The sequence below is a fragment of the Sabethes cyaneus genome, chromosome 1 (assembly GCF_943734655.1).
Source record: "Sabethes cyaneus chromosome 1, idSabCyanKW18_F2, whole genome shotgun sequence".
Classification (NCBI taxonomy): Eukaryota; Metazoa; Arthropoda; class Insecta; order Diptera; family Culicidae; genus Sabethes; species Sabethes cyaneus.
In genome coordinates, this window is record NC_071353.1 from 36,016,923 (window position 1) to 36,034,042 (window position 17,120).

The 17,120-nt window shown below is 40.7% G+C and overlaps 3 protein-coding genes across 5 annotated transcripts; 1 reads left to right on the top strand and 2 right to left on the bottom strand.

Moving 5' to 3' along the window:
- The first annotated feature begins 3,976 nt into the window (after nt 1–3,976).
- LOC128745558 (TAF5-like RNA polymerase II p300/CBP-associated factor-associated factor 65 kDa subunit 5L) lies at nt 3,977–5,170 on the top strand. Its single transcript, XM_053842631.1, has one exon. The coding sequence runs from the start codon at nt 3,977–3,979 to the stop codon at nt 5,168–5,170; it is 1,194 nt and encodes a 397-aa protein (XP_053698606.1).
- A 2,509-nt stretch (nt 5,171–7,679) lies between these two features.
- LOC128733060 (tRNA-specific adenosine deaminase 2) lies at nt 7,680–8,220 on the bottom strand. Its single transcript, XM_053826641.1, has one exon. The coding sequence runs from the start codon at nt 8,218–8,220 to the stop codon at nt 7,729–7,731; it is 492 nt and encodes a 163-aa protein (XP_053682616.1). The 3' UTR covers nt 7,680–7,728.
- Nucleotides 8,221–8,278: 58 nt separating this feature from the next.
- LOC128733055 (single-strand selective monofunctional uracil DNA glycosylase) lies at nt 8,279–9,732 on the bottom strand. Of its 3 annotated transcripts, XM_053826631.1 has the most exons (4): nt 9,650–9,732; nt 8,918–9,262; nt 8,599–8,862; nt 8,279–8,548 (listed from the first exon to the last, which is right to left on the bottom strand). In XM_053826631.1, the coding sequence occupies exons 1-4, from the start codon at nt 9,650–9,652 to the stop codon at nt 8,279–8,281; spliced, it is 882 nt and encodes a 293-aa protein (XP_053682606.1). In that variant the 5' UTR covers nt 9,653–9,732. The 3 variants fall into 3 exon arrangements, with proteins under 3 accessions (XP_053682606.1, XP_053682605.1, XP_053682607.1); XM_053826630.1 differs by lacking the exon at nt 9,650–9,732 and having other exon boundaries at nt 8,918–9,467; XM_053826632.1 differs by lacking the exon at nt 9,650–9,732 and having other exon boundaries at nt 8,956–9,101.
- Between the last annotated feature and the right edge of the window lie 7,388 nt (nt 9,733–17,120).

Sequence of the window (17,120 nt, forward strand, 5' to 3'; positions counted from 1 at the left end):
AATATTCTTTTTTGTGGTGTATAAATTTCATAAGGCGATATAATGAAATTTGATTTTCACTTAAGTAGTTTCATAAGGTAACGTAATGGAATTTTTTTGCGGTTGAGTAATTTCATAAGGTAATATAATGGAATTTCCTTTTCCTTCGAGTGGTTTCATAAGGTGGTTGAATGAAATCCTTAAAAAAAGCATTGAACTATTCATAAGGTTTTAGATAGAATTTCGGAGTGACGTTTCATGAAAGCCATAATCAAGTAGTTACGTTTTTGTTCCATAAGATAACTTTATGAAAATTTTATTTTTGCCTTGTGGCAAATTTTCATAAGGAATTTTAATGACTTTCACTCTGAAATTTTCCTCAGTGTAGTATTCCACCTTTGCCTTCGCAAACACCTTATTGGGGGGGATTTTTCTATAGTCTTTGCACACGAAGACACAACACACTTAATATATTTTTAAAATTTATCTCGATAATTGCATTTCATGAATCATTTCTTGGAGAAAAGTTCTTTGCGCCTGGAAAACTTTTTTTGTAAGATTCAGTCACTAAATTTAGTACGGGTGTTTTGAATACACGATTGAAACTCACAATATTGTGAAAAGTTAGCTATCACAGTAAGAAGTTTTACAATGGTTGTATCATAGATATCATGAGTTACTAAAACTGTAAAATCGTGATGGTCCGACCATAACAGTGGCCCTACGATAACGACAATGCCCTACACCATACACCTGGCCATATCCTAACGATTGTAGAAATGGGTACGTTAGTTGAACACCTACTTTAAGAGGATGCGCAAAAACTCACGCAATCTTCATAGGCGTTCTTGTACCCAGTAATATACGATATGAATATAATATTAAAAATAAAATGAAATGAAGCATATGGGAAAACTAGAACAATCTCACCATCAATCCGTCGAATGAAAAATAATTACGTCAGTTTCCATCAGTGCATCTAATATCCAATAATTAATTTAAGTTTTCCTTGCGATATCCACGTGCATTATTTAAGCTTGTCACGGCTAGAGTCTCAATTGTACAGTAGGAGGTGCTTGATGAGCTAAAACGAAACAAATAATTAAAAAAACATTATACTTACCTGCTACCAATGCCGTGTGGCTCAGCCGTCAGCATCTGGGAACCACGCGGCATCGCACCTCCTAGCTTAGCTACTCAATAGAGCATTACCGGGTATGGCCGCGTGGAGGCGCTAGGTAGGAGCTTGGGTTGGCAAAAGCTATGTTGGTCGCTTTCTCGTTATTTCATACCCTTTTTTTTCTCCTCGTTATCCTTATTTCATACCCTTTTTTTCAGTGCTTATACAAATTCACAAAAAATGAAATGAGTATATTTCTTGTTATCTCAATTTCTACATTACTCTTAGGTTGCCTCTATAAAAATCTGAAAATCTTCGGAATTACATAGATATTTATTCTGATTAGTAATTATTTCAAATAGCCTATGTATCTTATTACTCTCTGATAATTGACATACATCCTTATAACCATGAAGGCAAAACACCGGCGTTGCGACTGGCTTCTTAAGTAGTCTTAAGCATTAAGCAATAAGGGCAATAAGTCAAGATAAATATACATGATGTTAGGCAAGATAGTCATTATGTTTCGGGAATGCCGTAGTGTGCCGTTGACCAGACTAGCTCACATTTTGACATTTTTGAGTATATCATCCAGCATTATAGGGCTGGTAAACGACTGTGTAATGCGTACCATCGTACAATGGGCAAAAACGAGCTCGTAGTCCCAAGAATTAGAAGCCGCTGGTTTGGAATCTTACAAGATACCTATTCTTATGTAAAAAATGCAAGAAATCGATTGGTGATGGTTTCATCCTGCGCAGACTTGAAGTGGTCCATTTTGCCCTATTTTCCCCAAAAATCACGTTAAAAGCTAATTAAACAGAATAAAAACTTATTTACCGCCCGTGAAACGAACTCAAATGGGTTCCAAATTTTATCAAAACATCAGAAGAATCCCATCCATTCCATACTGTGCGAAATGCAGGTACAGTCCATTTTGCCCAAATCACCCCTAAATACGCAGTAACACATAATTAGAGCGATTAAAATTAATTCAAAGACAGGGGAATAAACTCGAATAGTACCAATTGACTCGAAAGACATCAGGAGAGTTGATTGTCATGGATTTAGCACCGTATTGAATTCACAATCGGGTCGTTTTGCCTGATTCTCTCCTAGATTTACAAAAACACGTTCATTTGCTATTGCGTAAAAAAATCGTAATTTTTCAGCGATGGTGTCTTTGGAGAAGTTTATCAATAAAATATAGCGCATCTTTTCAAACTATCAAGATGATCTTATATTCATCTATCAGGGTGATACAAACTTTTGTTTTTTTGAATACGTTGAATACGAAAGGCGGAAGCAGCACTACGATGAACACCTGAATGGCGTGCAGGCGGAAGACCATGATAGCGGAGAAAGTGACCACATTGGTGTAGCAAGCAACGAAGATGTGCCACCCCCATCGATAAGGGAAGTTAAAGAAGTCATCTAGCGGCTGAAGAACAACAAAGCTGCGGGAAAGGATGACATTGGAGCGGAACTTATTAAAATGGGCTCGGAGAAGTTGGCCGGCTGTCTGTATCAACTGATTGTCAAGATTTGGGATACGGAACGACTACCGGAGGAGTGGAAAGACGGGGTTATCTGCCCCTATGAGAACTACCGACCGATCACTGTCCTGAATGCCGCCTACAAAGTGCTGTCCCAACCTCAAGTCATCTTCCATCGACTATCGCTAATAGCCAATAGATTTGTGGGAAGTTACCAGGCTGGTTTCATGGAGGGTCGGTCTACAGTGGACCAAATCTTCACCCTGCGGCAGATCCTCCAGAAGGGTCGAGAATTCCGAGTCCCCTCGCATCACCTGTTCATCGATTTCAATATGATAGCGTAAACCGACAAGAGCTATGGACAATTTTGGACGAAAACGGCTTTCCGGGTAAACTTACTAGACTTATCATGGCTACGATGGATGGGATCCAGTGCTGTGTGAGAATCTCGGGTGGATTGTCCGACCCATTCGAATCTCGCAGGGGACTTCAACAAGGAGATGGTCTTTCCTGTCTGCTATTCAACATAGGGAAGGAAAACATATCGATACTTATCGATAATATCGATATATCCTAGCCATCCTAGCGATAAAAATTTCGGATTAACGATAATTATCGATATTTTTAAACTATTGGTTATATTACATACCCCCCTATTAAACACCCGCATTCACTTCTTCACCATGCGATTCATCATTAAGGCCATCATTCGTGTACAAACTTAGATAATATTGTCTAAGAATGTCGATGAATTTAGGCTTTGCCAACATGTTCAACATGTTCGACATGGCTGACAGAAATCGAACAAAAATTCGGCAGAAAAATCTGAACAAAACCGTGTATGGCAAACTTTCTGCTGGAAACGGTTGTTGCCTTGCTACTTGATTTCACCGGTAACAGCGGGAAGATATCTGACAGAAAGTCTGGAAGCAAAAAGTTTTTGCTGCTAGACATTTGGGTGGATTTCGCATAGGCGGGGTTCAGCGCTCAACTCGAATAACCTGATCAGTCAAGCTCAGCATATTCATGTTGGTTACTGTCACACACATAGAGTATAAGGAACGCTGCCAGTGCCTTGGTTGGCCTCGCCTGTCAATATATTGTTTGTTTTGAAAATTATCGATACTTATCAATAATATCGATAAAATGACGGAAAATATCGATTGTTATCGATAACTATTTTCGGCGATATTTCAACACTGAGCTTGAAGGTGTTATAAGACGAGCGGTAATCGAAATGCGGGGCACGATTTTCAATAAATTCAGTCAGTTTATCTGTTTTACTGACGACGTGGATGCTGTCGGAAAAACATTTGAGGCGGTGGAAGATCAGTACACCAGATTAAAACGCGAAGCAGAGAAGATTTGATTGAAGATAAATATGTCTAAAACGAAGTATATGTTGGCGGGCGAAACCGAGCGTGACAGGGCCCGCTTATGCAGTACCGTGGTAATCGACGCTGCTGCTAGTGGAAATGATTGGAGGGAGGAAACCGCACACCACTCAGATAGTGCACGAGATGGTAGCAGCTTGGGGAACTTGTTTCGCGTCCGGTCGCAATCGGAGATTAATAGGCTGAACAAGCTGCTGCCTGTTTACAGCAGGCGTCAGAACAAACGTGAACGATGGAAGCAATTTATGGAGCGCCGGTGCAGTGAAAATGTTTACACCGAAACGGGAGGAGTGACGCTGCGCGGCCATTCCAGGGCCATTACCGATCTGCTCTTCTCCGGTCACGGTCCGTTACTGATGAGCGTTTCACGGGACCGAACTATGCGGGCGTGGCACGCATCCGACTATAACTGCCGAGCAGTCTACCGAGGTCACAACCATCCGCTCTGGTGCGTTGCGGAAAGTCCTACCGGCTTGTACCTAGCCACGGGGTCACGCGATACCACGGCACGTCTTTGGTCAACGGAACGGGAATTTTCACTGCTAACCTTCGTGGGCCATACGCAGGACGTCGATGCGGTTGCTTTCCATCCGAACGGAAACTACCTGGCGACTGGGTCGACTGACTTGACCGTCCGACTTTGGTGCGTCGCCACTGGGAGGCTACTTCGGGTCTTTACCGATTGTCGACAGCCGATCCAAACGATTTGCTTCAGTCCGGACGGAAAATACCTGGCGGCCGGTGGTGAAGAAAGCCGGGTAAGAATTTTCGATCTATCCGCTGGTTCTCAGTTAACTGAACTGCGTGATCACACATCGGCAGTGACGTGTGTTACCTGGAGCTCAAACGGGCACCATTTAGTATCGGCCGGTGCAGACGGTATAGTGCGCATTTGGGATGCAGTTCGAATGGTTTCATCTTCCTCGACGTCTGGTGGCAGTGGTGCATCGACTGGTAGTCAGCAAAATGCAACCAATAGTCCTAACGCTGCTACCGCTAGCAGCAGTAGCAACAGCGGCATCAGCTCAAGTAATTCTACGAATCAGAAAAGTTCCAACTCCAGTGGCTCTTCGTCATCAAGCAATAATCTCCTGCTGGCCTATGCGACAGGTTGCCGCCGAATCTACCGAGTACGCTACAATCACCTCAACGTAAGTCTCGGTTGTATAGGCAACAGCTAAAACGTACGAGTTTTAAGTATTATTTATTGCTACTCTTTGTCGTCATCGTCCCCCTTGTCCCCTTTCATATACTCAGAGTGTTCCGCTGTTGAATCCTTTGCTGCAGCATGTTTAGTTTATACTAGTTGTCCTAGATGGAACGGACATAATGTGACGCAGAAGTTGTGTGAGAAAATCAGGCGTATGAAACTGAAGGGTAAAGAAGTAGCTAACATCTTTTTACGCTTCCTACACGTCCGACACAAAAAGAAAAAAAGCAAAAAAGTAACTTTGTTCGGGAGCTTACCAATACAGATTCATTCGAGGCTGAAGTTAGAGCGGGCTACTCACAAATACATTTTGTCCGAGGCAAAGTTTGTTGTGGGCTAGATGAGATGTTGGCTACACGAAAAATGTATGGGAATGACATTTGTGACAGCGGGGTGGAGAAAATCGACGGGGATGAGTTCGAGGCAGGCGTATGAAACTGAAGGGTAAAGAAGTAGCTAACATCTTTTTACGCTTCCTACACGTCCGACACAAAAAGAAAAAAAGCAAAAAAGTAACTTTGTTCGGGAGCTTACCAATACAGATTCATTCGAGGCTGAAGTTAGAGCGGGCTACTCACAAATACATTTTGTCCGAGGCAAAGTTTGTTGTGGGCTAGATGAGATGTTGGCTACACGAAAAATGTATGGGAATGACATTTGTGACAGCGGGGTGGTTCGAGGTAGTCGACGAGTTCGTATACTTTGGCCAGGGGCTTGCGATGGGTGCCATGTTTTTGTTGCCAACATCCTCAGCACATCTCGACAAGGTTGGCAGCAAATTTACCCGTCAGACGGGCGCTATTTCCTGCATTTCTTGCAAATAGCGCCCTTCGTTAAGTCGACTGTCAAACACCGTTCGTTAAGATAAGGATAGCACCCCGCTGACTTTGGCTCACTGGCAAGAGAGGACAACAATACCAGTCGTGAAAATAAAAGGCGTATTATCAGCGGAAGTCAACTTTTTGTCGATGAGCCCAATTACGGAAGCAGTTTTAAAATGTAAATACTGCATTTTTCTTGCCAATCTAAACACAGTGAATATATTTTCATGAACAGAATTTTTGTTTCAAACCAAAAAACTGCTTTTGAAATTGGCAGAATCTCACCCTATATAGTCGTCACTCTACCTTTAAGCACTCTATAAGTTTATATCTATCTCTCATTCACAGCTCACAGTTACCACTTACCAGTTCACAGTTTTGTTTTGTTTCCTCCAGTCCAGTCCATAAATAAATACTCCGTCCATACTTGCGTTGTATATGTATTGCAGTTCGTAGTCAGACCTCCGACCAGTGACCAGACGTAGACGAGCAGATCAATCGTAATAATTCAATCAATCGTAATAATTGTAAGAAATGCGCTTTGTTTGTTTTTAGATTTTTGATATAAATATAGTCAACATTAAGTTATATTACTAGAAGTGATACATACTACATAGGTAAGTAGATATAATGCTATTTTTATTCAATAAGAAAATGTCTCCTGTTATAAAAAAATTCTTTGTTTTTAAAGCATCAGTAACTGTAATAATCAAGTGTTATGATTCATACTATATGTAGTTGTATTTTGGCATTACTCATGCCAAAGTACGAAGAATAATATGAGTATTGAATATCTACATTCTTTCCGCAGTACAGACCATTCCTTTTCTGTAGTTATGTAAATTACTTATAAAAACTGTGAGCATATTACTTGGTTCTGTCTGCAGACTTATACCTTAAATTATTTAAAAAAAACCTTTAACTTAATTCCTTTAATAATCTAAACTTATACACATCTTACAAATCAGTCGATTACAGCTAATCCTGCAGTAACAATGGCAGCCCCCCCTCTCTGCGGAGGCGTCACGCCCGTTGAATCGTTAGATGATCCAGAGCATCATGAGTTCATTCAGGCTGCGTTGGCTTCTTCGGATGGTCACGCCGGTCGAAGCTACAAAATTATTCGGGCAACCCGTCAAGTGGTGGCTGGCTCATTGCACACATTCTACATTACGTTCGAGGATGGCGCATCCAACGAAATGTACAAGATTACTGCCTGGAGTCGTCCGTGGTTGAAGGATAAGGCAGAGGCACTCAAATTAACTTTTGAGAAGCATAATGAACAGAAGTGAATGAACCTTTTATCGGATGTGTTGTACTCATTTGTTTCTAATGTATAAAAGTGCTTTTTGAATAATAATTGCTTCGATGTTTATTGATAAAGGTATTTGTGTTTTAATTTCGGCTTTACGTTTCAAACATTTATTATAGTTAGGAAAGTAAAAATTGGCGCCATGATAATTAACGAATCACCTCAAAACGTATAAGTAATAACTAAAGCTTAGATGATAAACAAAACCATGGCCAATGTTGAAACAAACATCTAATAGTTGTGAGACTACTTAGTGTAACAATCATACTGGCACAAATTCCAGTCAAAATTTCAACGTCAATTGATAGAAGGGTACCTGCCATAAATAAAAAATTAACGTGTACATATTAGGAACAATTGTTTTATTCTTTCACATGAAATCAAAACAAAAAATAATTAAATCTGTCGGTGAGTTTTTGGCTTCGGTACTGGTGCCTTAGGGTTTTCTCCTTTATAAAACGTCTTTAATAGTTCCATTGCTTCCACCGCTCGAACGCCACCCTTAATTGGAATATCTGTCTTTAATAAACTCGGTACATCCAGTACGGTGCAACCTCCAAATCGATCATTTCGGCAACCGTAGATAATTTCCTTTACGTTTAAATTGATCAAAGCAGCGGCACACATTATACAAGGTTCAACGGTAACCACGACGGTTACACCACAGAATACTTCTTCATATTTCAAGCTTTTTGATCTAGCGTACTCTAACACGCGGTCAATGCAGATAAGTTCTACATGACGTGTAGCGTTTTTTGTCTCGTTTACTCGGTTGCATCCATTAGCTATGATTTCGCCATTGTAGACAAAAACACAACCAACTGGAACTTCCTTCAGTTTGTCTGCAAATCTGGCTTGTTCAAGTGCATGTTCCATGAAATTCTGCATTTTCCTATATACTCTTGGCTTAAGTTAATTTCTGAACGTTCAAAAATCGTTTATCGAATTATGCTTTTAGATAAGGCATTATACCATTTCCTGTTAGCCATAGACTGGCCTTTTCGGTCCAGTTAGTATTGTTCACGCTTCTTGGACTTGGATGAGGAATGCACTTTAATTGAACGGAATTTGGATCCAAAAGCTTTTGCTTAACCAACGCTTTCACGCGATCTTCGGTGTAGCGCCCTACTGAAACAATAATTGCTGGTTGTAGAAGTTCGAGGGCTTCTTTAAGATATGTTGTGCAAATCTCCTGCAAACGAGTTTTCGACGTTCCCTAAAAAGATTAAAGTTACAAAAGAGTTATCTTTTGATTCTGAAATTTACCTTCAAATCAGCAGGTGTAATATTTCGACCGGTGGTATGGAAGAATGCCAATGGACAAATGTTAAATACAAAACAGTTTCGGAAAAAAACTTCCGGCTCTCCGCAGAGGCTTTGAAACAGATCCCACCAACGTTTACCACTTTGTTCAGCACGGGTACAGTTTAAACCGTCGACTGGACGAGATTCTAGCTCAGGGTTGGGTTTTGAAACTTGTCCGCGTAGCTGCATCCAGTCACGAACGGCAGGAATGTATCCGAAAGGGACCTATAGATAAAAACATATTAAATACTGGTTTTGGCATAAATTTTCTGGTTACCACCCCGGTTTGACACATTCCCCAAGGTCCTGGGTTCATACCAAGAAACAGCACCGGTTTGGGACCATCTAAAAACTTTTGCAAATAAGCTATGTGCAGCTCCGCTGCATATTCGATTGGATTGTATGTAACAGCAACGTCTCCTAATGTTACTTGCTTCAAAGCTTCACACAGCTGCAATTCTAATTGATAGACCCTTTTCCATAGTGGTTGATGAAGCACTGCTGATTCTGTTGCTGGACTTGACAATAATTGTTTGCTTTCTTCAGAATTCGAGGAATGCAGTTTCGGTTTCGATTTCACATTGAACGAACGGAGCGTAAATTCTTGTGATTGTTCTGCTTCAGACTTGTCATTCAATTTTAATTTTTTGCGCAACATTTTAATAGGTAAAAGAGAAGATTAAAAACGCCCACATCAAAACTCTCAGATCAAAACTAAAGGTTTATGGGTTTATCACAATCGCGAACGCTATCGCTAATAAACGAAAACTAGGGTTCCCAGAGAACTGCATAAAGCGGAATCAAAGACATTTTAATATTATCTACCTAAATAAATATGATTTTTTACATTAAGCATTGAAATTACGGCTGGTTAAGTAAGCATTAAAATGATAAATTGAGATGTGACAATAGCCGCATTAAAATAATCAATAAATTATCATATTGCGCTGTAAATTTTAGTATTACCTGCTATTCCCAAAAGGAAATCATTCTTTGTCATATTTACACATACCATTTATTGTAATTGCTAATATTTTACAGCACTTTTACATTACGAAAAATAAGCTCGAAGAAATGACCAACCCCAAGGAGGAACAGAAATGTCGGTCGACCAACATTTGAAAAGGGCGGATAAGCCAACTGTCAAACAGAACGAGTGAGAGTTCATTTTCCTAGAGTGACCAAGGTGAGTTAAAATAGGTGATCTAGTTTTCACAGTTTGTTGGACAGAAGTGAGCGGAACGATTGGTTAGCAACCATCGACGTTGTTTATACATTCAACAGTTTCCGCTTTGAAAATTTCGGTGGTCGTCAAGGGTAACCCAGCGGGGGTGAAAAACAAATGTGAACATCAGAAAACCTCTCTTGACTAACCTTGAGAGTGACTATATACAGAGTGGCGACATGTCATCCCAAAAGTATGCAATGCTCTAGCAATGCTTATTTTCTTTCTTTTTCCTGCATACACGTTGGATTTTTCGTCTGCTCTAGAGTGACTATATACAGAGTGGCGACAAGTTATCATAAATGTATGCAATGCGGTTTTTCTTTCTCTTTCCTGCATACGCGTTGGATAGGTCGTCTGCTCGATTGGAATGACACTGACAGATAATTCTCGCGTCACTTTTCATTTCGTCCAATGTAACAATTGTAAACAAATCCGGTTTATCACAACAAATTATTGCTCTTTTTAAACTCTATGTTATACAAAAACACCTGCCCAAATAGAATTATTTTGAGGTGAAAAAATTAGCATTATCAAAATGTCCAATGTGCACATTCGAATTACGAATGACTGACTGTTACTTCGGTCGTTCTCATCTGATGTCCAAAGTGCAAAAAAAAATCAAAACAAACTCAATCTGTACATTGGACGTTTAGCAAGTGAAAGTTTTTTTTCGCATTATTTATGCATTTTAAGTGAAACAAGCGGTCTAATATTGAAAAATAACCTCGAAAATAGCGTAGCACGGCAACGCACGTATTTTACGGTGATCTCGCTTAATTTATGTGCAAGAGCCTGGAAAAATAAAACCGTCCAAAGTACAGCATGAGATGGTAAACAGTCCAATGTAACTTTTTCCATAATAAACCAAAACTGCTTAGTTTTAGTTAGATTTTTAAAATCTCCGTTAAATATTGAATGTTATTATTCATCAACCACGTTGAGTGAATGACTGAAAATTATTTCATTTTGAAACAATTTAAAGTTCAATTCGAAGAACTTCGATCTCGTTTTTCTCAATATGGTGGAATTGTTACATTGGACGAAATCAAAAGTGACGCGAGAATTATCATTCCAATTTTGACATTGTCGCCACTCCATATCACAGAGAACAGACTACCAGGTAATTGACAAAAAGTGTGTAAAAGGTTTTTATGTAATTTACGAGTAATCCTTCAATAGTGCACCCCTCGAGCAGTAAGTGGCAAACTAAATCTTGATGTCGCTGCCGTCGCTGCTATGTAACTCCAGCACAAAGAAATATTGATAAAGGTACATGAATATTTTTTGATGCGTTTGGCAAACTATTTCTGGAGGGCGCTACCGACAGATTTTACACACAAAAAATCGATTACTTCCTTCGAGCCTGTTAATCTGTTCTCTGTGTCCATATATTGCCCCTTTTATGACTATTTAGACTACTGTGATAATCATTTAATGCAACATACCGCATTTTGCACTGTTAATCTGACACTAGAGTGGCTTTTAGTTTAATCAACTTATGCGTTTGATTTCTTTTTCCTTCTTGCCCTTCTTTTTTACTTCATTTTCTTTGAGCGAAATCGTGTGCGAGATTCGACTGTGATAATCGTGTAAATCGGGGTAGTTTAAATAGCCCAAGTAACCACGAAGCTTTATATCAATTCAATTGTAATGCTTTATAGTGCGCTACAAAGTATATCATATAATGTATTATTTTCTTACATGTACAATAAATGTAGTAATAAAGTGGAAAAGGGCCCCACTATTGTCAAATTAAAGCTGCATTATAATAGCAATTGCTAAAGCACCATTACGGCTTCGCTTCGTCTGCATTATCGACATATCGTTATTTTTAGTTTGTTTGCGAAAAAAATATAAAAACATCAATTCGGCGGGCGTGTCAAAGGACAAAAATAAATATATATTTTCATATTTATTTTTTAAGTCCGCTGATTCTAGCAGCTTCTCAAGCTATTCGTTACTCCATTATTTACGACGAATGGATTTTTTTTTGCATTTCAAATATTACCTTTAATGAGACTTGAACCTGGGTGCGTGTATCCCTGCATGGTTCATTTGCTGGCGCCTTTGATATCTTAACCACAGCTGTTATAGATGAGTGGGTTGTAATTAGTCGTACTTAAATCGTCGTTCGTAGTTCATTTTAGAATTCAATTGGTTGAAAAAAGACAGCAGCAGTTAGGTGAAACAGAGCATGAGTAGTGGCCGTAAATAAGCAAAAACGAAGTCAGGTATAAGCATTTTATTAACATTTACGGTACGTTTTAAAGATTTGCCCTAAAGCTTGTAAGCAACATATTGTAACATTATATACGCAAATAGTGTTTTTAATAATGCTAATTTACGATCATGCTTAAGCGCATTAGCAATGTTTATACAAAAGTTTTAACCATGCGAATTGCTGATATACCGCTGTCTGGTATTAGCGATGCCGAGCTACAGCCAATATGGGGTTATGCGTTAATGCTTGTGGTTACTTGGGGCAGTACAGTTCTGGATCACCGCTGAGCAGTAGCGGTAGTAATCTTTTTATTGCGACATTTGCCACTATTTAGACTACCCCGATTTACACGATTATCACAGTCGAATCTCGCACACGATTTCGCTCAAAGAAAATGAAGTGAAAAAGAAGGGGAAGAAGGAAAAAGAAGTCAAACTCATTAGTAGATCAAACTAAAAGCCACTCTAGTGTCAGATTAACAATGCAAAATGCGGTACGTTGCATTAAATGATTATCACAGTAGTCTAAACAGTCATAAAAGGGGCAATACCTTCGACAAACATATGATCGTAACAGCGATGCCTCACTTGAGTGAATGATTTTTTCTATGCTTTGTCCTATATGTTATTGAATATCGCTATTGAAGGTGTGATCCGGCGAGCGGGCATCGAAATAGGAGGAACGATCTTCAGCAAGAGTAGCCAACTCCTAGTCTTCGCAGACGACCTCGACATCGTTACTAGAAACCTTTTGACGGCGGAGGTAATCTACGCCAGACTAAAAACGGAGACTAGGAGGATAGGGTTACAAATCAATGCGTCGAAAACCAAATGTATGGTAGGAATAGGCTCCAGAAAAAGCGACGTTTGCCTCCCACGGACAGCGACTATTGACGGTGATGAACTGGAAGTGGTTGATGATGTTCGTATATTTGGGATCTTTGATCACCGCCGACAATAATACGAGTAAGGACATCCAACGACACATTCGAGCTGGAAATCATGTCTACTTTTCCTTCCGCAAAACGCTTCGATCTAGAAGCATACGCCGCCGTACAAATCTGACAATGTGCAAAACGCTAATCGGACCGGTAGCCCTCTAAGGACTTAAGACAGTAACTTTGATTCCGGAAGACATACGTGTACTTGCCGTATTTGAACGAAAGGTGCTGCGGAAAGTGGGGAGTGGCGGAGGCGTATGAATCGCGAGCTGCGGACACTGCTTGGAGAGATTCCCATCGTACACCTGGTGAAAGTTGGGAGAGTATGGTGGGCCGATCACTTCGCAAAGATGCCGGACGACTGTGGAGTGAAATCCGTTCTCTTCAAGAACCCCATCCGATGTACAGCACTCGTGCGCTAATTGCACGTCATCTAACTGCACCGTCTTTTAATTGCACGTTCGCTAGTTGCACGATCGTGCAACTAAAAAACAGTTATCTGTCAAACTACACGTGGTTTTCCAGGTGGTTGCTATAAACAAAAATGCAGCGTTGCCGAATGCAAACTCTCTATCTCTGCATTACGTAGATACATTACAAAAAAATTCATGCAAATTTGACTAAACTTTGACTAATTGAACACATATTCATTAAGCTTTTAGTTCGTTCGTAAAAATTTAGATGTTCTTCCCAAAATTTAGCGTACGTGTGAGTGCATGTGAAGAGTTCTTTACAGTGATAACGCATCACGTTTTACAATAAATATTGGCAACTATCGTGCAATTAAAAAACGAAATTCGCTAATCGCATCGCCTCATTCGTGCAATTAGCGAACGAGTGTGTAATAGAAAGGCTGAAATTAAATAATTATTCGCAAGTTGAAACTAAACCCGTGCAGACGTCTCTAGTTACTTGTCCGAAAATCTCACAAATCCACCAAGTGTCGTCGGAAACCACGTTCTCCGACAAACTCCTTCGTAGCCGACCAGATTCGGCAAATCAAGCAACATTTTAATGGTGCCGAAACCCGTGACCGTGTTCCGTGGGATAGTTGAAAGTTCGTCAATAAGTTTCGCTCGCCGCGTGTGAAAGTGAATTCGCTACAAAAGGCATTCTTCTATTCAATTGTTCTACACCACGTGTACAAGTGTTAACAAAGGATTGGGCCAAGTGAATCGTTTATCGTCGCTAGTGCAAGTCAATTTGGCCATCAGAAGTCGTACGTTTTGAACCCCGTAACGTTTTCGGAATTTTGTATCTGCTTACAAGTGATTGAGTGACAGTGAAATCATATTTTGCTGGAGCAAAATCGATACGAGTTGGACGAGAAATTCTGTTCGACGAGAAGAACCCAGATAACACAAAATCGTAATAGAAAGTTCACATAAAACAAGGGGTCGGACACTCAGCACATAGTGCCCCGGCACTGCAGAGATATCAAAACGGCACACCTCTAAAGCCTTATAAAAATAACATTTATAGGACTTTACACACCTCCGGTTCAATTTTACATATGAAATGGGAGCACTGCCAGTTGTCAAAATCATCTCGCACGGTTGCCAGATCTATCAGATTTTAACGAATTTAACAAATCTTGCAGTTCGGCACTTTCGGTACAGCATCGGCACAGTTCGGTTCGTTTCAAGTCGCCTAACATAAAAACGGCTGTGCCGAGTGACCGACCCCTTGACATAAAATCATTTTCATGTCAATTACACATTGGAATTGTATAATGATTAGAGTATGTCAAATCGAAGTGAACAATAAGTTGTTTTGCAGTCGTGCGTGTCTTCATATACAATTCATGACTGTGAATTATAAAGCAGGATAGACAATTGCAATATTTGATTATATCTTAATCATATATTCAGGAGTATTTAGTTGCGTGTTATAAAAACTGCGCAAAATAGAATTACAAATAGTTGTCAAAATTTTCGCACGTATATTGCCTCCACTTTGGTACATATATGTTCTTATATGGCGTGAAATATAACTTTTTCGTTCGGATATGATTTCGTATACCTCAGTTGCAATCGAGATATACAAACCAAATGGTTTACTGGGAAGTCGGCTGTGAGCCGCTAAAATCTGGTTGCTTGCTGCCTATCGGATTTGTTGCTGTTGCTCTGCTGCTGGTGCTGGAACCAGCGGGCTCGTCATCATTGGCTCGTGTTCGGATCTTTTGGACATCGATCATCCCGTAGCGATTGAGGTTAAGTACGACAAAAGCAGGTGGGTGCATCTTTTCTATTCTCTATACAATAAATACAATGGCGGCTGTAACAAGAAGCAAAAAGGCGAAGCAGCTCAAGCATCTGCGTGTCAAGCGTGCTCATATAATTGGATCCATTGAATTAATCCGCGAGTTTGATGAAAATTTTGATTCCTCGAAAACATTCGAGATTCCATTCCGTCTCGAGCGACTGGATAAGCTCATGGAGGAGCTCGAATCTGTAGAATCCGAGCTGGATTCGTTTTGTGTCGGCGATCCAGTATTGTCCGATACGTTTGCAGAGCTTCAGACACTATATTTTCGTTTAAAGGGTTCATTATCAAGCAAGCAAGCTCTTCCCCCTACTGTTTCTCCCCCTGCTATCGTACAGGAAAACTCACCTAATATGCCAACTTCTGGTGTGCGTCTGCCAGAGCTAAAGATTCCAGAGTTTGATGGCAATCCAGAAGACTGGGCTGGATTTTACGATCTATTTAGAGCAATGATCCACGATCATGCTACGTTATCTAATATTCAGAAGCTGCATTACCTCCGAGCATCTTTGAAAGGTGATGCAGCTCGAATCATTTGTTCACTTCCAATAGCAGCAACTAGCTACCCCGTTGCATGGAAGATGATTTCCGATCGCTACGAGGACAAAGATTTGCTAATTAAGCAGCACATTTCTGCTCTGTTTTCTACTACACCGCTTCGAAAGGAATCGGCTAATGGGTTGATGGATTTAGCCGACGAATTCGAAAAACATGTGAAAATTCTTGATTCGTTGGAGACGAAGGCGCAACATTGGGACTCGGTGTTAGTGGAACTTTTGTTCAGCCGGATGGACATCAATACGCAAGGTTTATGGGAAAATCGGCGAGATAAAACAAAACGTCCTTCGTACGATGACTTATTGAAATTTCTTCATGAGCACTCTCGGACACTCCAGTCGCTCAAATTATCAGTCTGCTATTTCGTTCACTGAGGCCAAGACCTCAAAGTCTCGACCGGTTGTCAACTACCCGGCTTCAGAGCAAATTCCAAAGTGCATCGCTTGCAAACAAAATCATTATCCGTTCCAATGTGAGTTCTTTCGAGCCCAAACTCCAATGCAAAGTTTGGAGCTGGTGAAGCGGAGCAATCTTTGCATTAATTGCTTAAAGGCGTCGCATTTGTCAAGGAATTGTAGCAGCGTATCCTGTAAATACTGTCAAAAGAAGCACCACACATTGCTTCACCTCTCGCCGGTTCCCACACTGATCGCAACGGAAGTGCCATCGCTTATGCAAGCTACGCAATCATCGTCGCCACAGCAAAATTTGCACTCCGTGCCTTCGCAATCGCAAACTAAATTCGGTACGTCGTTCTGCGACACCGCGGTCGCTTCGGTCGATCACGTCGTCTCGATGACGCCGCCGTCGGTACATGCCCCCTACCCTGCTTCGTCCGGCACACTCGCACCTCTCTCCACCGCCTGTCAAACAGTCGCACCAGCAACCTTGAGTGAATCCACTGTAATACTCTGGTACCTCTGGTCAAGGTTAGAGATAGTTCTGGTCAATTCCAACTTGCTCGCGCTCTTTTAGACAGTGGATCGCAATCTAGTTTTGTCTCGGAATCGTTGTGCCAGCGCCTTAGGCTTCGTAGAAGGAAAGTGAATATACCAGTGAGCGGTATCGGCCAAGCCGTAGTGAATGTGCGATACACAGTGACAGTGCAATTTTCGTCTCGCTTTGGACCAACTGAGAACAGTCTCGAATGTTTGGTTCTCCCAAAGCTAACTGTTAGTCTACCTACCAGTAATGTAGACATTAGTGCGTGGAAAATGCCACAATATTTACCGCTGGCTGACCCACAGTTCAATATCAGCCATGGCATCGAT